Raw genomic sequence first — 21,967 nt, 5'->3', positions numbered from 1 at the left:
GGACCCGCCCCCTTCCCATCCCGCCCCACCTCCTGCTGCCTCCTCCGACTCCCTCCAGCGCTGCTAAGTTTCTTCGCTCGCCGCCGCGCTCAGAGCCGGGGCCGGGCCGGAGCGGCGCCCCGCTGCCCTGTCCCCGTGTGCAGACCCCGGGCCCGGCCCCGGCCCCCTGCCAAGCCATGCTGTGCGGCCGCTGGAGGCGCTGCCGCCGCCCGCCCGAGGAGCCCCCGGTGGCCGCCCAAGTCGCGGCGCCGGTCGCGCTCCCGTCCCCGCCGACTCCTTCCGATGGCGGCACCAAGAGGCCCGGGCTGCGGGCGCTGAAGAAGATGGGTCAGTGACGGGCAGGGGGCGGTGGGGTGGGCGCGGACCGTTCCCAGGGGCCCAGTCTGGGGCGCTCCAGGGAGCGGTTCATGGACTCCCCAGGCTGTACGGGGCTGGGAGGCTATGGCTAGGGGCGGAGGGCCAGCGCCGTCCAGCCGGGGGTCGCACCTGGGGTCATCCGCGAGAGTCCCGAGGCGAGCCAGGCGCCTAGGATGTTCTTTGCTTCCCACCAGGGGGCGCCCGCGGGGCGTCTGGAGCGCGAATTCGGGCACGGGGCGCTGGTGGGGTCCCCAGGGAGAGTGGAGCGGGAGAGGGAGGCTTGGGGTGTCCCTCGCCCGGCTCCCCAGCAGTATCTAGGGTCTGCCAGGGTGTCTCGGGATCTTGGTGGCCCTTAGGAAGGATGCGAGTTTGTGATTGGCCTCTGCAGAAGAGGCTAGCCTCCGCAGTAGCCCTCCAACCCGCCGCCCCACAGGGGCAGCCACAGCCACACTGCCCTGGCAGGACTCGTCTAACCAGTTAGAAAGCCCGAAAGCCAAGGCTCTCATGTCAGATTTGGGGAGGTCAGTCGTGGAGAAGGAATGTAACTGTGGCTCACTGGAACATCACAGAGGCAGCTGGCACTGGGTGGGTTACACAGGTGGTGTCTTGCAATCTTCCTCTACTTCCTAGGTGGGAGGTGAATCCTCATTTCACAGGTGAGGAAACTGACTCAGAGACAGCAAGGAATTTGCCTGTGACCACACAGCCAACAAAGGGCAAAGTGTGACTGGCACCCTGGTGGTGCCCCACCACATGAGCCCTGGTACTCTCTCAGAGTCTGGGAAAAGTGGGACCCGCAGGGTGGTGGAGGGCTTGAATGAGAGGGTGCATGCGAGAGTGTTGTCTGACATGGAAGGGACCGCGCCACTGAAGTGCTGCGTTGGACCTGCCGTTGGTACTCAGTGATGGAGAAGCCAGGTGTGGAGCTCTGGAACAGAAGAACAAGGCTGCCAGGGACCCTGTGTGAAACTTGGGGCAGAATTCAGGGGTCCTGATTGCCAGTTTTGCCTTCTCGTTACCTTCACTCATTCCACCTGAGTGCTGACTCTGTCGGGGCGCTGTGCCTGGCACTCTGTTTCCTGAGACACAGGACACCGCCTCTACCCTGCAATCCATTCAACTGCGCATGCACTGAACAAGCACTTATGCAGTGATCGACGGGTGTCATTCTCTGGGCTAAGAAATGGTGTGGTTTGGGCCGGGCGCGGTGGCTTAAGCCTGTAATCCCAGCACTTTGGGAGGCCGAGACGGGCGGATCACGAGGTCAGGAGATCGAGACCATCCTGGCTAACATAGTGAAACCCCATCTCTACTAAAAATACAAAAAACTAGCCGGGCGTGGTGGCGGCGCCTGTAGTCCCAGCTACTCGGGAGGCTGAGGCAGGAGAATGGCGTGAACCCGGGAGGCGGAGCTTGCAGTGAGCTGAGATCCGGCCACTGCACCCCAGCCTGGGCGACAGAGCAAGACTTCATCTCAAAAAAAAAAAAAAAAAAGAAAGGGTGTGGTTTGGGGATAGCTGAGGGCAGCCCTGGGAGTCAGTCCCAGCAGGGTCACGGGTGCCGCAGAAGGGCTGAGGGGTGGCCCCGTGCCCATCGGCCTCTTCATCCCACACGTGTTTTGAGCGGCATTAGTGGGCCAGGGTGCTGTGCCAGGGCCTGGGGCTACAGAGATGAGTAGCACAGAGCTTTGCCCTCAGGAAGTGCACAGTTGAGTGGACAGAGTCACATTCAGACAAATAATTACAGCTGAACCCGGGCGTCAGTACCCGTCAGCTGAGTAAGGCTGCACGGGAGCTCTGGGCACCTCATCAAGGTGACACTCTCGGGAACTATGTAGGTATCAGAATGTCATCTCAGCCACCCTCATTCCTCACCACTGCCCTGTCCTGCTGAGTGACTGCAGAGAGAGGAATGTTGAGTCCAAGTCTGTTGGGAATGTCCCTTCCCCAGGCCATAGGGAGCCCAGGGACAGGGTGGAGAAGGGAACCCAGTCTTGGGCCCAGCCCCTTGGGCCATCAGGGGGACCTAGGCCTGTCACCCAGGTAGCCTCCCCCGCCTTGCTCTGCCCCTGCCATCACCACACCCCTTAGCCTAACAGAGAATAGATTTTATGTCAAATCAGGTCAAGGGACTAGGGCAGGGAGTGGCTCAGAGGGGCCTGAGGAAGGAAAAACTTTTAGGGCCACACTAGGGAGACCCAGATGAGCGGGGAAGGAGGAAGAAAACACCCCCACAGTGAGTGGGAATCCTTTGTCCCCACTCTAGTCCCCCGCTCTTGGGCTGGGCTGCTGACTTGCAGGGAATCATTGAAGAGAGAGGAGCGCTAGAGCCCAGTGATCACCTGCCATGCGCGAGGCACTGTGCTGAGCTTGCATCAGATCTGATCCTACTTAATCCTCAGGCATCCCTGTGCGGGAGGTGCTGTCCTCATGTCACATTACAGACGGGAAGCTCAAGGCAGAGGGGTGTAATCACTGCCCAAAGCCACATGCCTGCCCACTGCCAGAGCCTACTTTTCCATGATGGCTCCCAGTGAATACTTTTTGTTGTTGCTGTTGTTGTTTATGAGACAGGGTCTCATTCCGTCACCCAGGCTGGAGTGCAGTGGCATGATCATGATCATGGCTCACCGCAACCTCAAGTTCCTGAGCTCAAGTGATCCTCCCACCTCAGTCTCCCGAGTAGCTGGGACTCCGGAGACTGGGAGACTGGATACCACCACATCCAGCTAATTTTGTTTTTATTTTTTATAGAGTTGGGGTCTCACTATGTTGTCTAGGCTGGTCTTGAACTCCTGGGCTCAAAGGATCCTCCTGCCTTGCATACCCAAAAGTGCTGGGATTACAGGTGTGAGCTACCATTCTTGGCTAGCCTGGTGAATACTAATGAACAATTTTGTCACTGTCCCAGGTGCTTTTCGCATATTATCTCATTTAATGCTCACAATAATATGAGGTAGGTAGTACCAGTAGCCTTCTCTTACAGATGAGGAAACTGAGACTCAGAGAGGTTTGGTAACTTGCCTAGGGTTCAGAGCCAGGAAGTAGCTGAGAGAAAATTTGAACCCAGGCAGTGTGGCCTAGAGTCTGTGCTTGTCACACAGTGACTGATAGAGAAGCTGATACCTACAGGGGGCCTGCTGGCCTCTCCTCTCCCACGGGGCATCTGCCAGCCCCCACGAGTGTCCTCACAGGGCTGCCAAATAAAATACAGAACACCCAGTTAAGTTGGGAATTCCACTAAATGTGAAATTTGGAATGTATTTACACTAAAAAATTATTTTTTATCTGAATTTCACATTTAACGTGTGTCCTGGATTTTCTCTGGCAGCCTTGTATCCCCAGAGCCCTGTGTGTGCCTATGCCCTGATGCTCCGCCCCTGCCCCCATCCTCCCCACGGGCAGAGGCCTGAGTGGGCAGAATCCCGCCCCTTTCCCTGTCCAGCCTGCATACACTATCAAGTGCCCCTGAGCGAGAGGGCTCGGCCCATGGCCTGCCTGGGATGTCTCCCACAGGGTGAGTGAGACTGCTGTGGGTGGGCTTGACAGGTGAGGGTCTTTAGAACAACCCCCAGCCCTGGCAGGTGCCTGGCCTGGGTGGTGGGTAAGCTGGGTGGCCCTCCAGGCTAAGCAGGAGCATGCCAGGTGGCACTAGGGGGCTGGCTCTGCCAGGCCCTGTGGTCTCCCTCACATCTTTCCCTGTCCCCCACCCTGACTTCTGTACCCAACCAGGCTTCATGCCTGTTCTGTCCCCACAGAAAAGGGTGCTGCCACCCCTCCTTGCTGTGTCCGGCCCAGGGCCAAGGGAAGCACCGCCTGCCTTTCCTGACTTTGTTGATTCTCCAAGGAATGTTCTGGACTCTGGCACTGAGCCCCCGCCAGGCTCCAGCCCTGGGTGTGGCAGCCAGCTGGGTCATGGGGGACATGATTGGTGTTTGAGGTTCAGAGGCTGCCTGCTGGCTAAACGATTAGGATGGGAGGGTCTTTGGGACCCCTTGCCATTTTGTGTCCTCTCCCAGGGCCTCACGGCCCCGGCCACCTGGAAACGCTCTTTCTCTACTCCCTGCTTGGCCTTGGCCATGGCTGCTGGCTGTAGCAGTTCCCTGCATGACTCGCATTCCTGTGGAGCCCTGTGTGCACCTCCCAAGTGCGAGCCGCCTATTTCCCCCAGGCTGGCCCACCTTCCACCCTCTCCACCCATGAACTCTGTACACACACACAATCACACTCGCACACACACTCACATTTGCTCACACTCATACACACTGTCTCTCTCTCTCTCCCCCTCACACACACACACACACACACACACACACGCCCTGTCTATGTATATAGCCCGCACACACCCCACCCTGCATGCCACCCCTCCAGGACATGCCTGGACAGAACTCCCACCCTCTCCGCCAGCTGCCCTGGTGCCTGTCTCCACCGCATAGCCTCTGTATCCATCCCTGCCTGGGGCAGCCTGCACTGTCTTTAGCACACAGGGCTTGTCCTCTCTGAGCTCAGTGGTGCACCTGTGTAGAGGGTGGGATTTGGGGCCCCTTCCGGCTCTGACATGAGGTAGTTTCTGGTCCCTGGTCTTGGCTACCTTCACAGAACTGCTCAGGCCCCAGACCATCCACGCCCCAAACCACCGGGCTGCCTGTGGAAGTTGAGAAACTGGGCCTGCCCTTTCCTCACCACGCCTGACCCCTCTCTGGAGGCTGAGATAAGCGGGCAGCTTGGGAAGGTGTCTGAGCCCCAGCTGACAACACTGAATTGGGCGGGAGGTGCCGCTGTCCTGGTCAGGGGAAGGTACCAGCTGGAGGCCATGGGACTAAGGGGACAGATGGATCAGAATGTGTGGGTGCCTCTTTCCACCTGGGGCACTGACTCACTTCCCCAGAGCCCTGTCTTAGTTTCCTTCTTTGTGATCATTTACTAAGCACCTACTATGGGCCGGGCCTAAACCAGGCTCCATGTGCTTGTGCCTGTTGTGGCTACTCGCAGCCCTTTGGGGTCAGACTCCCCCAACTTCCACCACATCTCAGCTCCACCGGGTGCCGACCTGGCTGGCTGTCTCTTTCACAGCATTTTTGAGATATTAATTCACATACCTTATAATTTATCCATTGAAAGTACACAGTGGGGAGCACCGTGGGAGGCAGAGGCTGTTGAATCACTTGAGGCCAGGAGTTGGAGACCAGCCTGGGCATCACATTGAGACCCCAACTCTACAAAAAAATTTAAAAATTATTCAGGCCTGGTGGTGCAAGTCTGTAGTCCCAGCTCCTCGGGAGGCTGAGGCAGGTGGATTGTTTGAGCCCAAGAGTTTAAGGCTCTGCAGTGGGCCATTATTGTACCACTGCATCCCCGCCTGGCTACAGAGCAAGACCCTGTCTCAGAAAAAAGAAATAATGTATACAATGGTTTCCAGCATATTATATCATTATACTTTAAAAATTATGGTAAAATAGGCCGGGTGCTGTGGCTCACGCCTGTAATCCTAGCACTTTGGGAGGCCGAGGTGAGTGGATCATTTGAGGTCAGGAATTCGAGACCAGCCTGGCCAACATGGTGAAACCCTGTCTCTACTAAAAACACAACAATTACCTGGAAATCACTTGAACCCAGGAAGTGGGGATTGCAGTGAGCTGAGATCGTGCGGCACTCCAGCCTGGGCAACAGAACGAGACTCTGTCTCAAAAAAAAAAAAAAAAAAAAAAAAAATAGGCCAGGCACGGTGGCTCACACCTGTAATCCCAGCACTTTGGGAGGCCAAGGCGAGTGGATCATGAGGTCAGGAGATCGAGACCACCCTGGCTAACATGATGAAACCCCGTCTCTACTAAAAAATACAAAAAAAATTATCTGGGCATGGTGGCAGGCACCTGTAGTCCCAGCTACTCGGGAGGCTGAGGCAGGAGAATGGCGTGAACCCGGGAGGCGGAGCTTGCAGTGAGCTGAGTTTGCGCCACTGCACTCCAGCCTGCGCAACAGAGTGAGACTCCATCTCAAAAAAAAAATTATGGCAAAATATATAGAATGAAATTGGCCATTGCAACCATTTTGAAGTGGTTAATTCACTGGCATTAATTACATTCACACTGTTGTGCAACCATTACTGTTGCCTATTTCCAAAACTTTTTCATCATCCAAACAGAAACTAACCATCAAGCAGTAACTCTCCATTACCTCCCCATTCCAGCCCCTGGTACCCTCCCAGCTACTTTCTGTCTCTATGAACTTGTCTGCTCTGGGTACCTCACATGGGTGGAATCACATAGTATTTGTCGTTTGGGGTCTGGCTTCTTTCACTTAGCATGATGTTTTCAAGGTTCATCCATATTGGAACATGCATCAGATTTCACTCCTTTACATGGCTGAATATTATTCCATTGTATTGATAAACCATATTTTGCTTATGCACTCATTTTTTGTTTGTTTTGTTTTGTTTTGTTTTTTGAGACAGAGTCTCGCCCTGTTGCCCAGGCTGGAGTATAGTGGTGCAATCTCAGCTCGCTGTAACCTCTGCTTTCCGGTTTCAAGCGATTCTCCTGCATTAGCCTCCCTAAGTGCTGGGATTACAGGTGTGAGCCACCATGCCCAGCTAATGTTTTGTATTTTTCATAGGGACAGGGTTTCACCATGTTGGTCAGGCTGGTCTCGAACTCCTGACCTCAAGTGATCCGCCCGCCTCGGCCTCCCAGAGTGCTGGGGTCACAGGCTCATGTGTCGATGAGCCCTCGGGTTGTTTCCACCTTTTGGCTCTCGTTTACCCTCATTTTCACCGCTATTATGTTGTGATTGTCTCCACCCACTCAGTCACTGGCCCAGCAGCTGCAGGATCAAGGCAGAGATGGTTCAAGTAGATAGAAACCCTACAGGGAACAGTAGGAGGTGGGCGGCTTGTGCACCTGCTCAGAGCAGGTAGGAACAAGGTCAAGGCAACATCTGTGGGTTTGGGCCTTGCAGGACCTATCAATGTTTACTGGGTGGCTGGACGGAGAGCCACGGTCCTTGTAGCATCACTGTCCTGGCCCTGAGCCCCCCCTCTGACTTTGCCTCCTTACCTGTTGGTCCTGCCCTTCCTGCTGGACACCCTAGTCCTCTCACTGCTCCAGGGTTCAGAAGCATGAACAATGGGGAAACAGAAGCACCCACTCAGGGACTCAGCACCTGGCCCCACCTGGGACTGCACCCTCCTTCTGTTTGGCTTTTCCATTGGGTGTGTGGTTGGGGGGCAGTGCCAGTTTGTGGGGCAGCCTGGAATGTCACCCCTTACCCCAACAGGTTCCTGGGGAGCTGAGGGTAAGGGGCCAGGAGTAGGGGCCCCCTCCATTGGGAGCCTGCCCCAGTGGGGGCCCAGTCAGGCGTTCAGGGTGCCTATGTTGATGGCCTGTTTGCAGAAGGCTCTGGACAGAGCAAGCCCCGGTGACTCACCCCCATTTCCGGTCTTAGTCACTCACCTCCCCCACACCCATGCGCTTGGCATCAGAGGGCTGGCCTAGGTAGGGGAGGTGGCCTCGGCTGCAGAGCCTGGTTGTTGTGGCAACGAGCAGTCCCCTTTCCCACGGTGGAGGGGGTGTAGGAGGGTGTGCCTAAGTGTGGTGGCACTGCAGGCTCCCCCTAACCGTTCTGCCCTCACCCTGTCATTGTTCAGGATAGGACCATTTAGAGGCTACCTAGACCTGGTGTGTGGCGGGGGGGTCTGGTGAACCCCTCGGCCTGGCACATGCCATGTATGCCCAGTTCTTTGGAGAGGAGGGTTCCACTTTCCCCTTCCTGACCAGGGGGCACCAAGTGGGCATTCACTCAGAGGGCCACAGTCTAGACCCTGAGGGACCCTCTAGAGCCGTTAGGGCCGCAGGCTGGCTCCAGAGGGGACATGGCCTCTTAAGGAGGTGGATTTCTCCTCTTGCCCCTGAGACCCTGATTTTCAGTCACAGTCAGAGTGGTTTTTAAAAATACAGATGCCCAGGCCCCATCCCACACCAGCTGGGTGAGATGCCCTGGGCCATGGTGTCTGCAGCCTCCCCCGGGTAATTCCAATGCACAGCTAAGGTTGAGAAACCCTGACCTGCCAGGCCTTTGCCCTGAACTCCGGACAGATGGGGCAGAGCTGGGGGTAGAATTCCCTCAGTCCCCCCATCTACCTGTCTACCTGCCTGCCCCTTCAGTCAACACTAGCTGGGAGCCTAGCTCTGGGATGAGCACTGTGGTGAGGAGATAAGACATCACTCTGGCCTCAGATTTATTGAAGTTTATAGGTGGGCTTTGTGTTTTAATTAAAGCAAAAAGTGCTGTTAGTGGTCAGAGAAGGAGAACACCCACTTGAGGACAAATCAAGGAAAGCTTTCTGGAGGAGGTGATATCTGAACTGGTCCTTCAAGGACTCAGATAGGAAGAAGAGAAGGGAGAAGGATCCTACAAAAGGGTCCAAGAGAGGGTGAGAGGAGATGGTCCAGAGATATAGACTCAATTCCTTAGGTCAGAGTTTGCAACTGGACAAGCAAGGGCCTTGGGGTCGCAAAGCCAAACCCAGTATTAAGGGTCTGTTGAAATAAAGGGAGGAAGAGAGGCCCACTGTCATACTTCTTTTGGCCCATACAGGGGTTATTGGTTTTTGTCTTTTTCAATTTGATTTCGTTGCCAACATTAGAATATCTGGAGGCTTCACACAGAGATCTAGATTCCGGTTCTCTGGAAACTCTGGGCCCTCATTCACTCCGGGCTGTGCCCCACCTCCAAAGGCCATGGACTTTCCGTTTACCCAGTTCCCACCTCCTCTATTGTCCCATGGCTCAACAATCTTTGGCTGTGACTCTCGTTGAGGCATTGTAGAGCAGGGTGTGGCACCATCTGGGCTGGGCATCACATGTTCCAGGGGGCCAGAGCCAGAAGAAGGCTGAACCTCTCCAGGGTACAGTGTCAGTCACGCTGTAGAAACCTCTGCATTTTGGATTTTGCAGCAGGTATGATTGTGGTCTCCATTTTATGGATGGAGAACATGAGGCTTAGTGCCAGGTTAGTGCCACCGGGGCTATGTATTAAATAACTGGGAAGTGACAGAGTTGAGACTTATTCCCCAGACTTCTGAATTTAGAAGCCCTAGAAGAGCGGTGCAATGCAGGGCCCAAGGGCAGAGGTTCTGGAGCCCGACCTCCAGAGCCCAAAGTGGCTTCTACCAATATGGAATTCTGACAACTTACTTAAGCTTCCCTGAGCCTCAGTTTCCTTGTCTGTTAATACATGAGCAGGGCCTGCATACAGGAGGTGCTTTTATTTATTTATATTTTAGAGACAGAGTCTCACTCTGTTGCCCAAGCTGGAGTGCAGTGGCGCAATCTCAGCTCACTGCAACCTCCGCCTCCCGGATTCAAGTGATTTTCATGCCTCAGCCTCCCGAGTAGCTGGGATTACAGGTGCATGACACCATGCCCGGCTAATTTTTTTTGTATTTTTAGTAGAGATGAGGTTTCGCTATGTTGGCCATGCTGGGCTCGAACTCCTGTCCTCAAGTGATCCGCCCACCTTGTCCTCCCAAAGTGCTGGGATTACAAGCATGAACCACCACGCCCAGCCAAATTTAAAATTTTTTCCAGAGGCCAGGTACGGTGGCTCACGCCTATAATCCCAACACTTTGGGAGGCTGAGGAGGGCAGATCATGAGGTCAGGAGATCAAGACCATCCTGACCAACATGGTGAAACCCTGTCTCTACTAAAACTACAAAAATTAGCTGGGGCGTGGTGGTACGTGCCTGTAGTCCCAGCTACTTGGGAGGCTGAGGAGAATTGCTGAACCCAAGGAGGTGGAGGTGCCAGTGAGCCGAGATTGCACTACTGCACTCCAGCCTGGGCAACAGAGCAAGACTCCGTTTCAAAAAAAAAAAAAAAAAATTTTTTTTTTTTTTTTTTTTTTTTTTTTTTTTTTGTAGAGACAGGGTCTTGCATTGTTGCCCAGGCTGTTCTCCAGTTCCTGGCTCCAAGCGATCCTCCCATCTTGGCCTCTTGAGTACCTGGGATTACAGGCATGAGCCACTGTACACAGCCAACATTTGCTTTTATTAAGGAAGGGGGACACTGTGGTTGCAGAGTGCATGTGGGCTGAAGGGTCATGTGGTGGGTAGCATTGGCTGGGCAAGAGGGAGCACCAAATGTCACAGGACACCTTCCTTTTGGCAGGGCCCCACCAGACACAAAGAGGACACCTGGAGATCAGCTGGGCAGGGCTGATCCTGGAGTCCTTGACCTGTGATCCTGGAGCTGGGGTGGCCTCTGCTGTCCTCCTTGTCTCTGGGAAAGCAGTGGCAAGGTGCTTGGGTTACAGCAAGAGAGATCTAGGTTAGATGGTGAGACCTTCCTGATGGCTGTGGTTTCACATCAAGGGAAAAAGGCTGTTGGTGGCAAATTCTGAACTTGACGGCTGGAAGCCATGTGGTGGGGGATAGTGGCAGAAGGGCAACTTTTTTTTTTCTTTTTGTTAAGACTCAGTCTCACTCTGTCGCTTAGGCTGCAGTGCAGTGGCATGATCTTGGCTCACTGCAACCTCTGCCTCCTGGGTTCAAGCAATTCTCCTGCCTCAGCCTCCCAAGTAGCTGGGATTACAGGCATGTGCCACCACACTCGGCTAATTTTGTATTTTTAGTAGAGATGAGGTTTCACCATGTTGGCCAGGCTGGTCTCGAACTCCCGACCTCAAGTGATCCGCCCACCTCGGCCTCCCAAGTGCTGGGATTACAGGCATGAGCCACCGCGCCTGGCCAGAAAGGACAACCTTTAGTGAGGCCTGAGTCCCAGGCATTGCCCGAGGACAGTTCCACACTGAGGGACAACAGAGGCAGCTGCTTGGAAGGAAGGAGGGAGATGGGGTACGGGTGGGGGTTGGGGGGCGCTTAGCGCTCCAAAGCCTAAAGCCAAACCCAGTGCAGGAGGCTTCTTACAATCGGGGAGGAAGGGGGAGGCCTGCGAGGGGCAGGGAAGCTCACTGTGGGGCGAAGGCCTGGGTTTGGAGAGGCTGGAGGAAGGGGCAGCAGGGGGAGCTTCCGGGTAAGGACGGCCTGAAACCCGGGTCCTCCCGCCCCCGCAGGTCTGACGGAGGACGAGGACGTGCGCGCCATGCTGCGGGGCTCCCGGCTCCGCAAGATCCGCTCGCGCACTTGGCACAAGGAGCGGCTGTACCGGCTGCAGGAGGACGGCCTGAGCGTGTGGTTCCAGCGGCGCATCCCGCGTGCGCCATCGCAGCACATCTGTGAGCGGCCGGGGAGCGCTGGGTGGGCAGGGAGGTGGGGACAGACCGGGTCCTCCGCCCTGACCCGGACCTCCCCGCAGTCTTCGTGCAGCACATCGAGGCAGTCCGCGAGGGCCACCAGTCCGAGGGCCTGCGGCGCTTCGGGGGCGCCTTCGCCCCGGCGCGCTGCCTTACCATCGCCTTCAAGGGCCGCCGCAAGAACTTGGACCTGGCGGCGCCCACGGCTGAGGAAGCGCAGCGCTGGGTGCGCGGTCTGACCAAGCTCCGCGCGCGCCTGGACGCCATGAGCCAGCGCGAGCGACTGGACCAATATCCTGCCGGGGCTGGGAGGGAGGGCCCCATCCTTGGAGAGCCCCATCCTTGGAGAGCCCCATCCTTGGAGAGCCCCATCCTTGGAGAGCCCCCAGGCCCAGGGGAGACAGGGTCCCTGTCCCGAGGGCGCACAGTCTGGGTCGGAGCCTTAGGTCTTTGAAACTGAGAGTGGGGACACGTGCCCTGTCTAGGTCCGAGCTCCCACCAGGAGGGGGTGGCTCGGCGCCTCCTTCAGGGAGGCCTGAGGCCTTCTGAGGAGGGAGACAGGGCCTCCTGTCTTTGGTGAGCCCCAGTCCTGGGGAGGAGACACTGCTACCGTGCTCGGGGAGTCCACAGGCCAAGGGGAAAGTACAGCCCCTAAACCAGGGAGCCCCCAGATCCAGGTGGGTTTGACTTACCGGCCAGTTACCTGGGGGCCGGGGGCAGCCTGGCGTGTTACTGTTACTTCCTGAGCACCCACACCTGGATCCACTCCTATCTGCACCGGGCTGACTCCAACCAGGACAGCAAGATGAGCTTCAAGGAGATCAAGAGCCTGCTGAGAATGGTCAACGTGGACATGAACGACATGTACGCCTACCTCCTCTTCAAGGTGGGCTTCTGCCTTGAACCCCAGCCCCTGGCTTTGCCATCACTCTGACCTCTGCCTGCCCCCAGCCATCTGAGTCATCAGCTCCCCTGCCCTCTCCACCTGCAGCTTTTTTGGAGAAGCAGCCTTTCCCTGCATAAAGGCAACATCTGGGTTTAGTTAGCCTTTGGCCTCCCCTGAGGCCACTGGGCCAGCAAGGGAGTGGGGAGCCAGGGCCCAGAACTTTCTTCACCCTCAGTTCCTACCCCTCCAAAGTGAGCAGCAAAGCTGTTTTCATTTCCCTGAGTCTGCAGGGCACTTTTTGCATGTAGGGGCACAGGCAGGAGTCAGCCTACAGGCATGCATGTGCACAGATACACGTGTGCACCCTTCTCCATGCAGACCCTCCACTGTGGCACGTGTTGGCACCTCATGCATGGGAGCACAGGGGCACACAGGAGTGGGCTCTGCAGCTACGGCCCAGCTGGAGCCCATGGCAGACCTCTGTGTGCATGTGGACAGTGGGACCCACCTGTGACCTGGAAAGACAGGAGAGCCCATGGCAGCTGGACCCCTGGGCCACAGCTTCACAGGGATGCTCCATGAATTCTCATTGACTTGTTCAGTGACCCTGGGTGTGAATATGTGCATGTCAGGATGGTAACATGTCCACCTAGGGGAGTGTGAGGGCCCAGGGGCCCTGTCTTGCCCCAGGGTCACCATTTTTCCTTCCACATCTTGATTCTTGGGGTAGGTCATGGTGCAGAGGGGCAGGCATTGAACCAGAGAGACCTCCCTTAAAGTCCAGCCCTGCAGGCCAGGCTTAGTGGCTCACCCCTGTCATCCCAGCACTTTGGGAAGCCTAGGCGGGAGGACTGCTTGAAGCCAGGAGTTTGAGATCAGCTTTGGCAACATAGCAAGACCCTATCTCTACAAAAAATACAAAAATTAGCCAGGTGCAGTGGTTCACACCTGTAGTCCCAGCTGTCCAGCTATTTGGAAGGCTGAGGTGGGAGGATCACTTGAGATCACACGTTAGAAGCTGCCGTGAGCTATGATCATGCCACTGCACTCCAGCCTGGGTAACAGAGCAAGACCAAACAAACAAACAAAAAACCCAAAAAACAAACAAAGCTGAAGTCACAAGTCTTACTCTGTTTTTCCACCTGTGAAATGGGGAACATTGCCTTCTCAGATGTGGTAGATGACAGATAGGTTAAAGGGGCCAGGTTTCCTGGAGTGTCTGCCTCCTCTGAGCTTCTCCCACTGCTTCCCAGGAGTGTGACCACTCCAACAATGACCGTCTAGAGGGGGCTGAGATTGAGGAGTTCCTGCGGCGGCTGCTGAAGCGGCCGGAGCTGGAGGAGATCTTCCATCAGTACTCAGGCGAGGACCGCGTGCTGAGTGCCCCTGAGCTGCTGGAGTTCCTGGAGGACCAGGGCGAGGAGGGCGCCACGCTGGCCCGCGCCCAGCAGCTCATTCAGACCTATGAGCTCAACGAGACAGGTGGGGGGCGGCACGGCCAGGTTGTGGCACCTTACGGGGCCGTGTTCCCAGCTAAGTGGGTTCTGCTGCGGGCTGGCTGCGGGCACTGTCTCGGCCGGATTAGCTTGCCTCCTCCAGACTCAGCTTCCACATGTGTAAAATGGCACAACAGCCTGCCTTCCTCCCAGGGTCTGGTCGAAGGTTAAGTGGCATGACTTACGTAGAGTCTAGTCAGTAGATTGTCTAGTCATTATTCCTAAGTTGAGTGGGCCTTGGGGGCATTGAAAGCTGGACATGGGGGATTCCCATGTGGCCTGATGCCCTCTTCTGCCACCCTGCAGCCAAGCAGCACGAGCTGATGACACTGGATGGCTTCATGATGTACCTGTTGTCGCCGGAGGGGGCTGCCTTGGACACCACCCACACGTGTGTGTTCCAGGACATGAACCAGCCCCTCGCCCACTACTTCATCTCTTCCTCCCACAACACCTATCTGACTGACTCCCAGATTGGGGGACCCAGCAGCACCGAGGCCTACATTAGGTACTGTAGTAGGGGGTGAACGTGCCCGGGAGCCCCACCTGGAGAGACATGGGGCTGGCTTCCTGGGGCCTTCCTAGCTCAGCCTGCCTGCTGCCCTGCTCTGTGGCACTCTCGCAACACCTTGCCCGTCCACCCATCTGTCCACCCACAGGGCCTTTGCCCAGGGATGCCGCTGCGTGGAGCTGGACTGCTGGGAGGGGCCAGGAGGGGAGCCCGTCATCTATCACGGACATACTCTCACCTCCAAGATTCTCTTCCGGGATGTGGTCCAAGCCGTGCGTGACCATGCCTTCACGGTGAGCCCCTGGGATGCCCAGCCCCAGCCCCAGAGCCTTCACAATGACCTCCGTCCACACCCACGTGCCAGCTGCGCTCAGTCCTTCCAGAGGAAACCCTTGCCCAGAGAATCATTCATTCACCAAGCGCTGCTGGGATAAGTGGCCAATGGGGTGGAATAAAGCTGAATGAGATGCCACTCTCATATTTGGGAAATATGTTCCCTCTCACATTTGGAAAATGTCTTAAAATCACAGAGTGTCCAGAAGAAGACCTTTGGGGGAGGGAAGGACTTTTTTTTTTTTTTTTGAGACGGAGTCTCGCTCTGTCGCCCAGGCTGGAGTGCAGTGGCCGGATCTCAGCTCACTGCAAGCTCCGCCTCCCGGATTCACGCCATTCTCCTGCCTCAGCCTCCCGAGTAGCTGGGACTACAGGCGCCCGCCACCTCGCCCGGCTAGTTTTTTGTAGTTTTTAGTAGAGACGGGGTTTCACCGTGTTAGCCAGGATGGTCTCGATCTCATGACCTTGTGATCCGGCCGTCTCAGCCTTCCAAAGTGCTGGGATTACAGGCTTGAGCCACCGCGCCCGGCCGGGAAGGACATTTGAATCATGACTTCTAAAGAATAAGCTGTAAGAGAAGCTCACCAGTGGCACCTGCATAAACACTGCAGCTTCGGTCAGTGTGCAGATCTTCCCATCAGCAAATGATGGCAGGAGAGTTTTCAACATCATTGACATGGTCAATGTCATTCACATGTAAAAACCATTTATGGGACCAGGTGCGGTGGCTCACACCTGTATTCCCAGCACTCTGGGAGGCTGATGCAAGGATCATTTGAGGCCAGGAATTCCAGACCAGCCTGAGCAAATAGCTATATCCTGTCTCAACAAAAATAAAAATTAGCTGAGTGTGGGGGCAGGTGCCTGTAGGCTGAGTTACTCAGGAGGCTGAGGTGGGAGGATCACTTGAGCTCAGGACTGGAGAACACGGGGACACTGCGCCACTGCCCTTCAGCCCGGGTGATGGAGCTAGACCAAAGCATAAACAACAAAAATTGGCCGGGCGTGGTGGCTCACACCTGTAATCCCAGCACTTTGGGAGGCTGAGGTGGGCAGATCACCTGAGGTCAGGAGTTTGAGACCAGCCTGGCCAACATGGTGAAACCCTGTCTCTACCAAAAATACAAAAATTAACCGGGTGTGGTGGCGGGTGCTCGTAATCCGAGCTACTCCGGAGGCTGAGACAGAGAGAATCGCTTGAACCTGGGAGATGGAGTTGTAGTGAGCTGAAATTGCATCACTGCACTCCAGCCTGGGTGACAGAGCAACACTCCATCTCAAAGAAAAAAAAAAATCATTCCTGCAGCCTCCCTCAGCCTCCTGGACAGTCTAGCCCTTCCCTGGGTTCTCCAGAGCCCTGCTTTGCCTGCTTGTCCTGAAGGGTCTGGGAGCCCGATGTTGGGAGGTACTGGCAGAGGGAGGGGAGTGGCTCTGAGCCACTGCCCTTCCCCACACAGCTGTCCCCCTACCCTGTCATCCTATCCCTGGAGAACCACTGCGGGCTGGAGCAGCAGGCTGCCATGGCCCGCCACCTCCGCACCATCCTGGGGGACATGCTGGTGACACAGGCGCTGGACTCCCCAAATCCTGAGGAGCTGCCTTCCCCAGAGGTGACGCACCCCAGCCCCCAGCCTGGATGGAGGGAAGTCTGGTGGGAGTCCGCCTCCCCCAACTGGTCGTGCCACCTCTCTGGCTCAGGACCCCTCACCTCTCCCTGCCTTAACCTTTCTCTGTTCCTCTGTTCATCTGACATCTGCCACCCCCTGGTCTCGTCCTTCTGCTGCCCTCTGGCTCTCCATTCTTGACTAGACCCCACCTCCCCCCACACACACACCCTCTTCCATGACCTGGCTCTGCCCTGCTGGCCCTGTGTCCCTGCCGGTAGAGTCCTGCAGGCTCTGCCATTCCCTCCTGCAAGGCCCCGTTTGACACTTTCTCCACCTGGAAGTCCCTTCCCAGCCATCCACACTTGCCAAGCATCACCTGCTTAGAATTCAGCTCAACTTCAGCTGCCTCTTCCTGTGGCCTTATCCACTTCCCTAACTCTTAGGTCTGAGGCAGCCTCCTGCTCTCCCCCAGACCGCAGAGTGCACCCTCGGCCCTCTCCAGACGTTTATCCTGTCGGGCTCCTTGAGAAAACTCCCCTCCTACTTCCAATCCCCAACATGCAGGCAGGGTTGACTCACCCTCGTGTGTGTGTGAGACGTGATTTTTGTTATTAGTATGAAAATCACACCCATATGGTAAAAGAAAACTGAGCTGTACCAAGGGACACAATGAACGGTTCTTCCCTTCCTCCAGTGACCTGTCCTCTTTCACAGGAAGTAACCATCTCCAACTCTCTTGCGTGTCCTTCTCGAACTTCCCCACACACGTTACCTGTGTACATGTGTGTACTGTCTTCTCTTTTAAATGGTACCAAAAAAGGACTATGTGATTCCAGGTTGTAGCCTCACTTCTTCCACGTCAGATCTTTTTTGAAGAGGGTCGCTTCCCTTTCAGTCCTGAGCTGCCGCGTGCATTGTAGTGGCTGCTGTGTATATTCTGATGTTGAGGGACCTTATTAAGCATCCCTTCCTGATGGCTTCCTAGGCTGTTCTCCACTCTTTCCTATTAGACACTCATCTCTGTGTCTCCTTTCCTGCCTCCCACCCCCAGCCAGCCCTTCACACGGTGGTGGTTGAATGACTGACCGGCCGCCATAGGGGCAAGAAGGCCTAACCCTTCGTCCTCCACATTGGCCCCCACAGCAGCTGAAGGGCCGGGTCCTGGTGAAGGGGAAGAAGCTGCCTGCTGCTCGGAGCGAGGATGGCCGGGCTCTGTCAGACCGGGAGGAGGAGGAGGACGATGACGAGGAGGAAGAAGAGGAGGCGGAGGCTGCAGCACAGAGGCGGCTGGTGAGAGCTGGTGGGCTGGGGTGAGGGGGGTAGGGAAGCGGGGGAAGGTGGGAGGAGGGGTGTGGGGAGCGGGGGCCCGCTGAGCCCTGCTGAGGCCGGTCTTCTAGGCTAAGCAGATCTCCCCGGAGCTGTCGGCCCTGGTCGTATACTGCCACGCCACCCGCCTGCGGACCCTGCACCCTGCCCCCGACGTCCTGCAGCCCTGCCAGGTCAGCTCCCTCAGCGAGCGCAAAGCCAAGAAACTCATCCGGGAAGCAGGTAGGAGCCAGGGCCCTGGGTGCCTGGGGGCGAGAGGGCGATGGGGGCACCTCCTGAAGGGGCCTGGAAAGGAGTTGAGGGGGCTTTGGGGGACAGTAAAGAGGTCAAGAGGACCCCAGAGAGGGGCTGGGCTGAGGGAATGAGGGCCCTGCACATGCCAGGGTGGATGGAGGGGAGAGTGGCAAGCTGAGGGCGGCCTGCTGTCTGCCTTCAGAGCCCTGTGGTGGGGCCGGCCATAGAAGGAGATGGGCCAGGCTGGGCTGGGGGTTGGGGGAGCCCAGCCGCTGTTGTGACACTGGGGAGGAGTTCCTGGGGCAGGTGATGCAGAGAAGACACATCACCTGGAGGACTAGGAAGCAGCCAGGTGAAGAGGCGGGAGGGCTTTCCAGACAGGAGGAACAGGTTGTTGAAGGCCTGGAAGCTTGGCCTGGAGAAGAGTTCCAGGAACCACGGTGGAGCTGGAGGGCTGTGGGCATTCAGTGTACTTGGTTGGAACTTTGTCAGGAGCGGGGAACTGGGGGCTGGGGATATGGAGCCAGGCTGTGTGGGTGGAGGGGATCCCTGCAGCCTCCTCAGTGAGCTCCCCTCTCACCCTAGGTCAGAAGAGAGTGAGGAGCAGGGGCAGGGCGAGCTGGGGACGGGCTTGGCCTCTGCTCCCTGGAGGTTATAGGCCCGGGCTTTGGGTGAGGGACCCCGGGGTCTGTCACAGTCTCACCCCAACTCTGCCCTAGGGAACAGCTTTGTCAGGCACAACGCCCGCCAGCTGACCCGAGTGTACCCGCTGGGGCTGCGGATGAACTCGGCCAACTATAGTCCCCAGGAGATGTGGAACTCGGGCTGTCAGCTGGGTAAGGGGGGGCCGGCCACATGAGTGGGAGCAGGCGGGGTGCCACAGTGTGGGAGAGGCCTCAGCAGTGAGGGCCCACACAGGCTTCCAGACGGTGGAAACACGCATTTTGTTGATTATTTTTAAAGTTGCCAGCAATGTAGGTGGGAAAATCAAATCAAGCTCGTTTATTCTTGACAGTGTACAGGTCTCGCATTTTTAGGATGGTAGAAATTAAAACCTCCACTCCCATGTCCCCTGGACACACACAACCCCCACACACCTGGCAGTCCCACTAAATCAACACTGATAAGGGTGGGCTCTGGGGGACACTGAGCCCCACCAAAGGAGGCCGTATCATCTCCTTGGGGTAAGGGTGGAAACAACCCCAGGCTTCCTCGGACCCCTGGCTCTGACCCACGCCTGGCCCTGAGGGTGGGGGCTTTTCTTTTTTTTTTTTTTTTGAGACGGAGTCTCGCTCTGTCGCCTGGGCTGGAGTGCAGTGGCCGGATCTCAGCTCACTGCAAGCTCCGCCTCCCAGGTTCACGCCATTCTCCTGCCTCAGCCTCCCGAGTAGCTGGGACTACAGGCGCCCGCCACCTCGCCCGGCTAGTTTTTTGTATTTTTTAGTAGAGACGGGGTTTCACCGTGTTAGCCAGGATGGTCTCGATCTTCTGACCTCGTGATCCGCCCGTCTCGGCCTCCCAAAGTGCTGGGATTACAGGCTTGAGCCACCGCGCCCAGCCGGGTGGGGGCTTTTCAGCACCTTCCACCCCAGCCTTGAGGGATCCCAGGGCAGAAGTACAGGTGATAGTGGGGCTGGGTCCATGACCCCCTCCCCTAAAGTCATGGTGGGGGCAGAGCAGCACTGAGCAGACAGTGGGACCCCAGGCCCTTTGTAGAGAGGAATGCAGTCCCCTGAAACTGAGTAGTGAGAACAGGGCCGCTGAGAGCCCCTGCTCTGACCCTGCTGTGTCCACAGTGGCCTTGAACTTCCAGACGCCAGGCTACGAGATGGACCTCAATGCCGGGCGCTTCCTGGTCAATGGGCAGTGTGGCTACGTCCTGAAACCTGCCTGCCTGCGGCAACCTGACTCAACCTTTGACCCCGAGTACCCGGGACCTCCCAGAACCACTCTCAGCATCCAGGTCAGCAGGCGGCAACGGGCCCCAGCCTAGGGTCACACTGGCTCTGGAGAGGCTCTTTGTGAGGTGGAGGAAGGCAAGGGAGGCTGGGGACAGGTTGGAAGTGACGGGTGGTCTGAGCTTGAGGCCCATGAGGGGATGGCCAAGGTGGGCGTGGGCCCCAGCTGCTCCCTCCCTCACCCCACAGGTGCTGACTGCACAGCAGCTGCCCAAGCTGAATGCTGAGAAGCCACATTCCATTGTGGACCCCCTGGTGCGCGTTGAGATCCATGGGGTGCCCGCAGACTGTGCCCGGCAGGAGACTGACTATGTGCTCAACAATGGTGGGCAGCTGCTGGCAGAAGTGTCGGGGGGAGACTGCAGAGAGCAAAGGGGGGTGCAGGGTGGATCCTGGGGCCTCGGGGCTCTGACTGCCACCCCTGTGCCCTAGGCTTCAACCCCCACTGGGGGCAGACCCTGCAGTTCCAGCTGCGGGCTCCAGAGCTGGCGCTGGTCCGGTTTGTGGTGGAAGATTATGACGCCACCTCCCCCAATGACTTTGTGGGCCAGTTTACACTGCCTCTTAGCAGCCTAAAGCAAGGTTGGTGGAAGCTGGTGGGGATGGAGAGGGATGTGGGTACAGGCCCTGCAGACCCTGTTCACTTTTGTGCCTCGAATTTCCTGCCCTGAAGTGGGTCCAGGCTGGGCCAGACCCCCAGGGTATGCAGAGGACCTGAGGCCTGGCTGTCTTCCCCACAGGGTACCGCCACATACACCTGCTTTCCAAGGACGGGGCCTCACTGTCACCAGCTACGCTCTTCATTCAAATCCGCATCCTGCGCCCCTGAGGGCCCAGCTCACCCACCCTGGGGTTCTGCGAGTGCCAGTCCACATCCCCTGCAGAGCCCTCTCCTCCTCCGGAGTCAGATGGTGGGAGTACCAGCCCCCCAGTCCACCCACTTGGCCCACTCAGCCCACTCACCAGGCGCTGGTCTCACCTGGGTGCTGAGGGCTGCCTGGGCCCCTCCTGAAGAATTAACAGGTGCTCACGTGACTTCAGTGAGCTCCAACCCTGGGGCCCTGAGATGGCCCCAGCTCCTGTCCTCAGCCTACCCCTCATTGTGACTTATGAGGAGCCAAACCTGTTGCTGCCAGGAGACTTGGGGAGCAGGACACCTGTGGGCCCTCAGTTCCCCTCTGTCCTCCCGTGGGCCATCCCAGCCTCCTTCCCCCAGAGGAGCACAGTCCACCCCACTTGGTCCGGACACCGGGCTTAGCCCCTAAGCCCTCCTTTACCCTAGGCCTTCCTGGACTCCTCCCTCCAGCTCTGGAACCTGAGTTCCCCTTCCCTTCTCAAAGCAAGAAGGGAGCACTGAGGCATGAAGCCCTGGGGAAACTGGCAGTAGGTTTTGGTTTTTATTTTTTGAGACAGGGTCTCGCTCCATCGCCCAGGCTGGAGTGCAATGTTGCAATCACGGCTCACTGCAGCCTTGAACTCCCAGGCTCAAGCGATCCTCCCATTTCAGCCTCCTGAGTAGCTGGGACTACAGACACAGGCCACCACACCTGGCTAATTTTTAAATTTTATGTAGAGATGGGGGGGACTCCCTTTGTTGCCCAGGCTGGTCTCGAGCTCCTGACCTCAAGTGATCCTCCTGCCCCGGCATTCCAAAGTGCTGGGATTATAGGTGTGAGCCACTGCCCCGGCCTAGCAGTAGGTTTGTAACTGTTTCATAGAAGAGCCCTGGAGAAGACAGTAGAATGAGCCTATCTAGTTTAAAAAATAAAGAAGCTCATTTATTTTACCACCACCACTCCCTGATCACCTCTATGCTGCCAGCCCCACAGGCCCATGAGGAGGGACAGGGCTGGATGAGTCCCTTGGCCCTCTCCCCTCAACAGGGCATGGACTTGTCTAAGACAGCCAGGGGGTGGCAGCAGGAGATGCCACAGCTCAAAATAGCCCAACCCCTGCTCCTGGCTTAAAGCTGCTGCGAGTATCACAAGACTGTGTGAGGATGCCAATT

General features: G+C 56.9%; 1 protein-coding gene across 1 annotated transcript; it reads left to right on the top strand.

Annotated features, from left to right (window-relative positions):
• Positions 1-58: 58 nt before the first annotated feature.
• Positions 59-21,754, top strand: PLCD3 (phospholipase C delta 3). The gene is made up of 15 exons (XM_017876109.1): positions 59-327; positions 11,429-11,590; positions 11,671-11,899; positions 12,365-12,494; positions 13,748-13,976; positions 14,297-14,498; positions 14,650-14,794; positions 16,292-16,444; positions 17,585-17,731; positions 17,839-17,989; positions 18,721-18,837; positions 19,798-19,964; positions 20,149-20,284; positions 20,392-20,541; positions 20,700-21,754. The coding sequence occupies exons 1-15, from the start codon at positions 177-179 to the stop codon at positions 20,786-20,788; spliced, it is 2,358 nt and encodes a 785-aa protein (XP_017731598.1). The 5' UTR covers positions 59-176; the 3' UTR covers positions 20,789-21,754.
• The last annotated feature ends 213 nt before the right edge of the window (positions 21,755-21,967 follow it).

This window comes from Rhinopithecus bieti, unplaced genomic scaffold (assembly GCF_001698545.2).
Source record: "Rhinopithecus bieti isolate Rb0 unplaced genomic scaffold, ASM169854v2 scaffold_10088, whole genome shotgun sequence".
Taxonomy (NCBI): Eukaryota; Metazoa; Chordata; class Mammalia; order Primates; family Cercopithecidae; genus Rhinopithecus; species Rhinopithecus bieti.
This window is presented reverse-complemented; position numbering and strand designations above follow the sequence as displayed.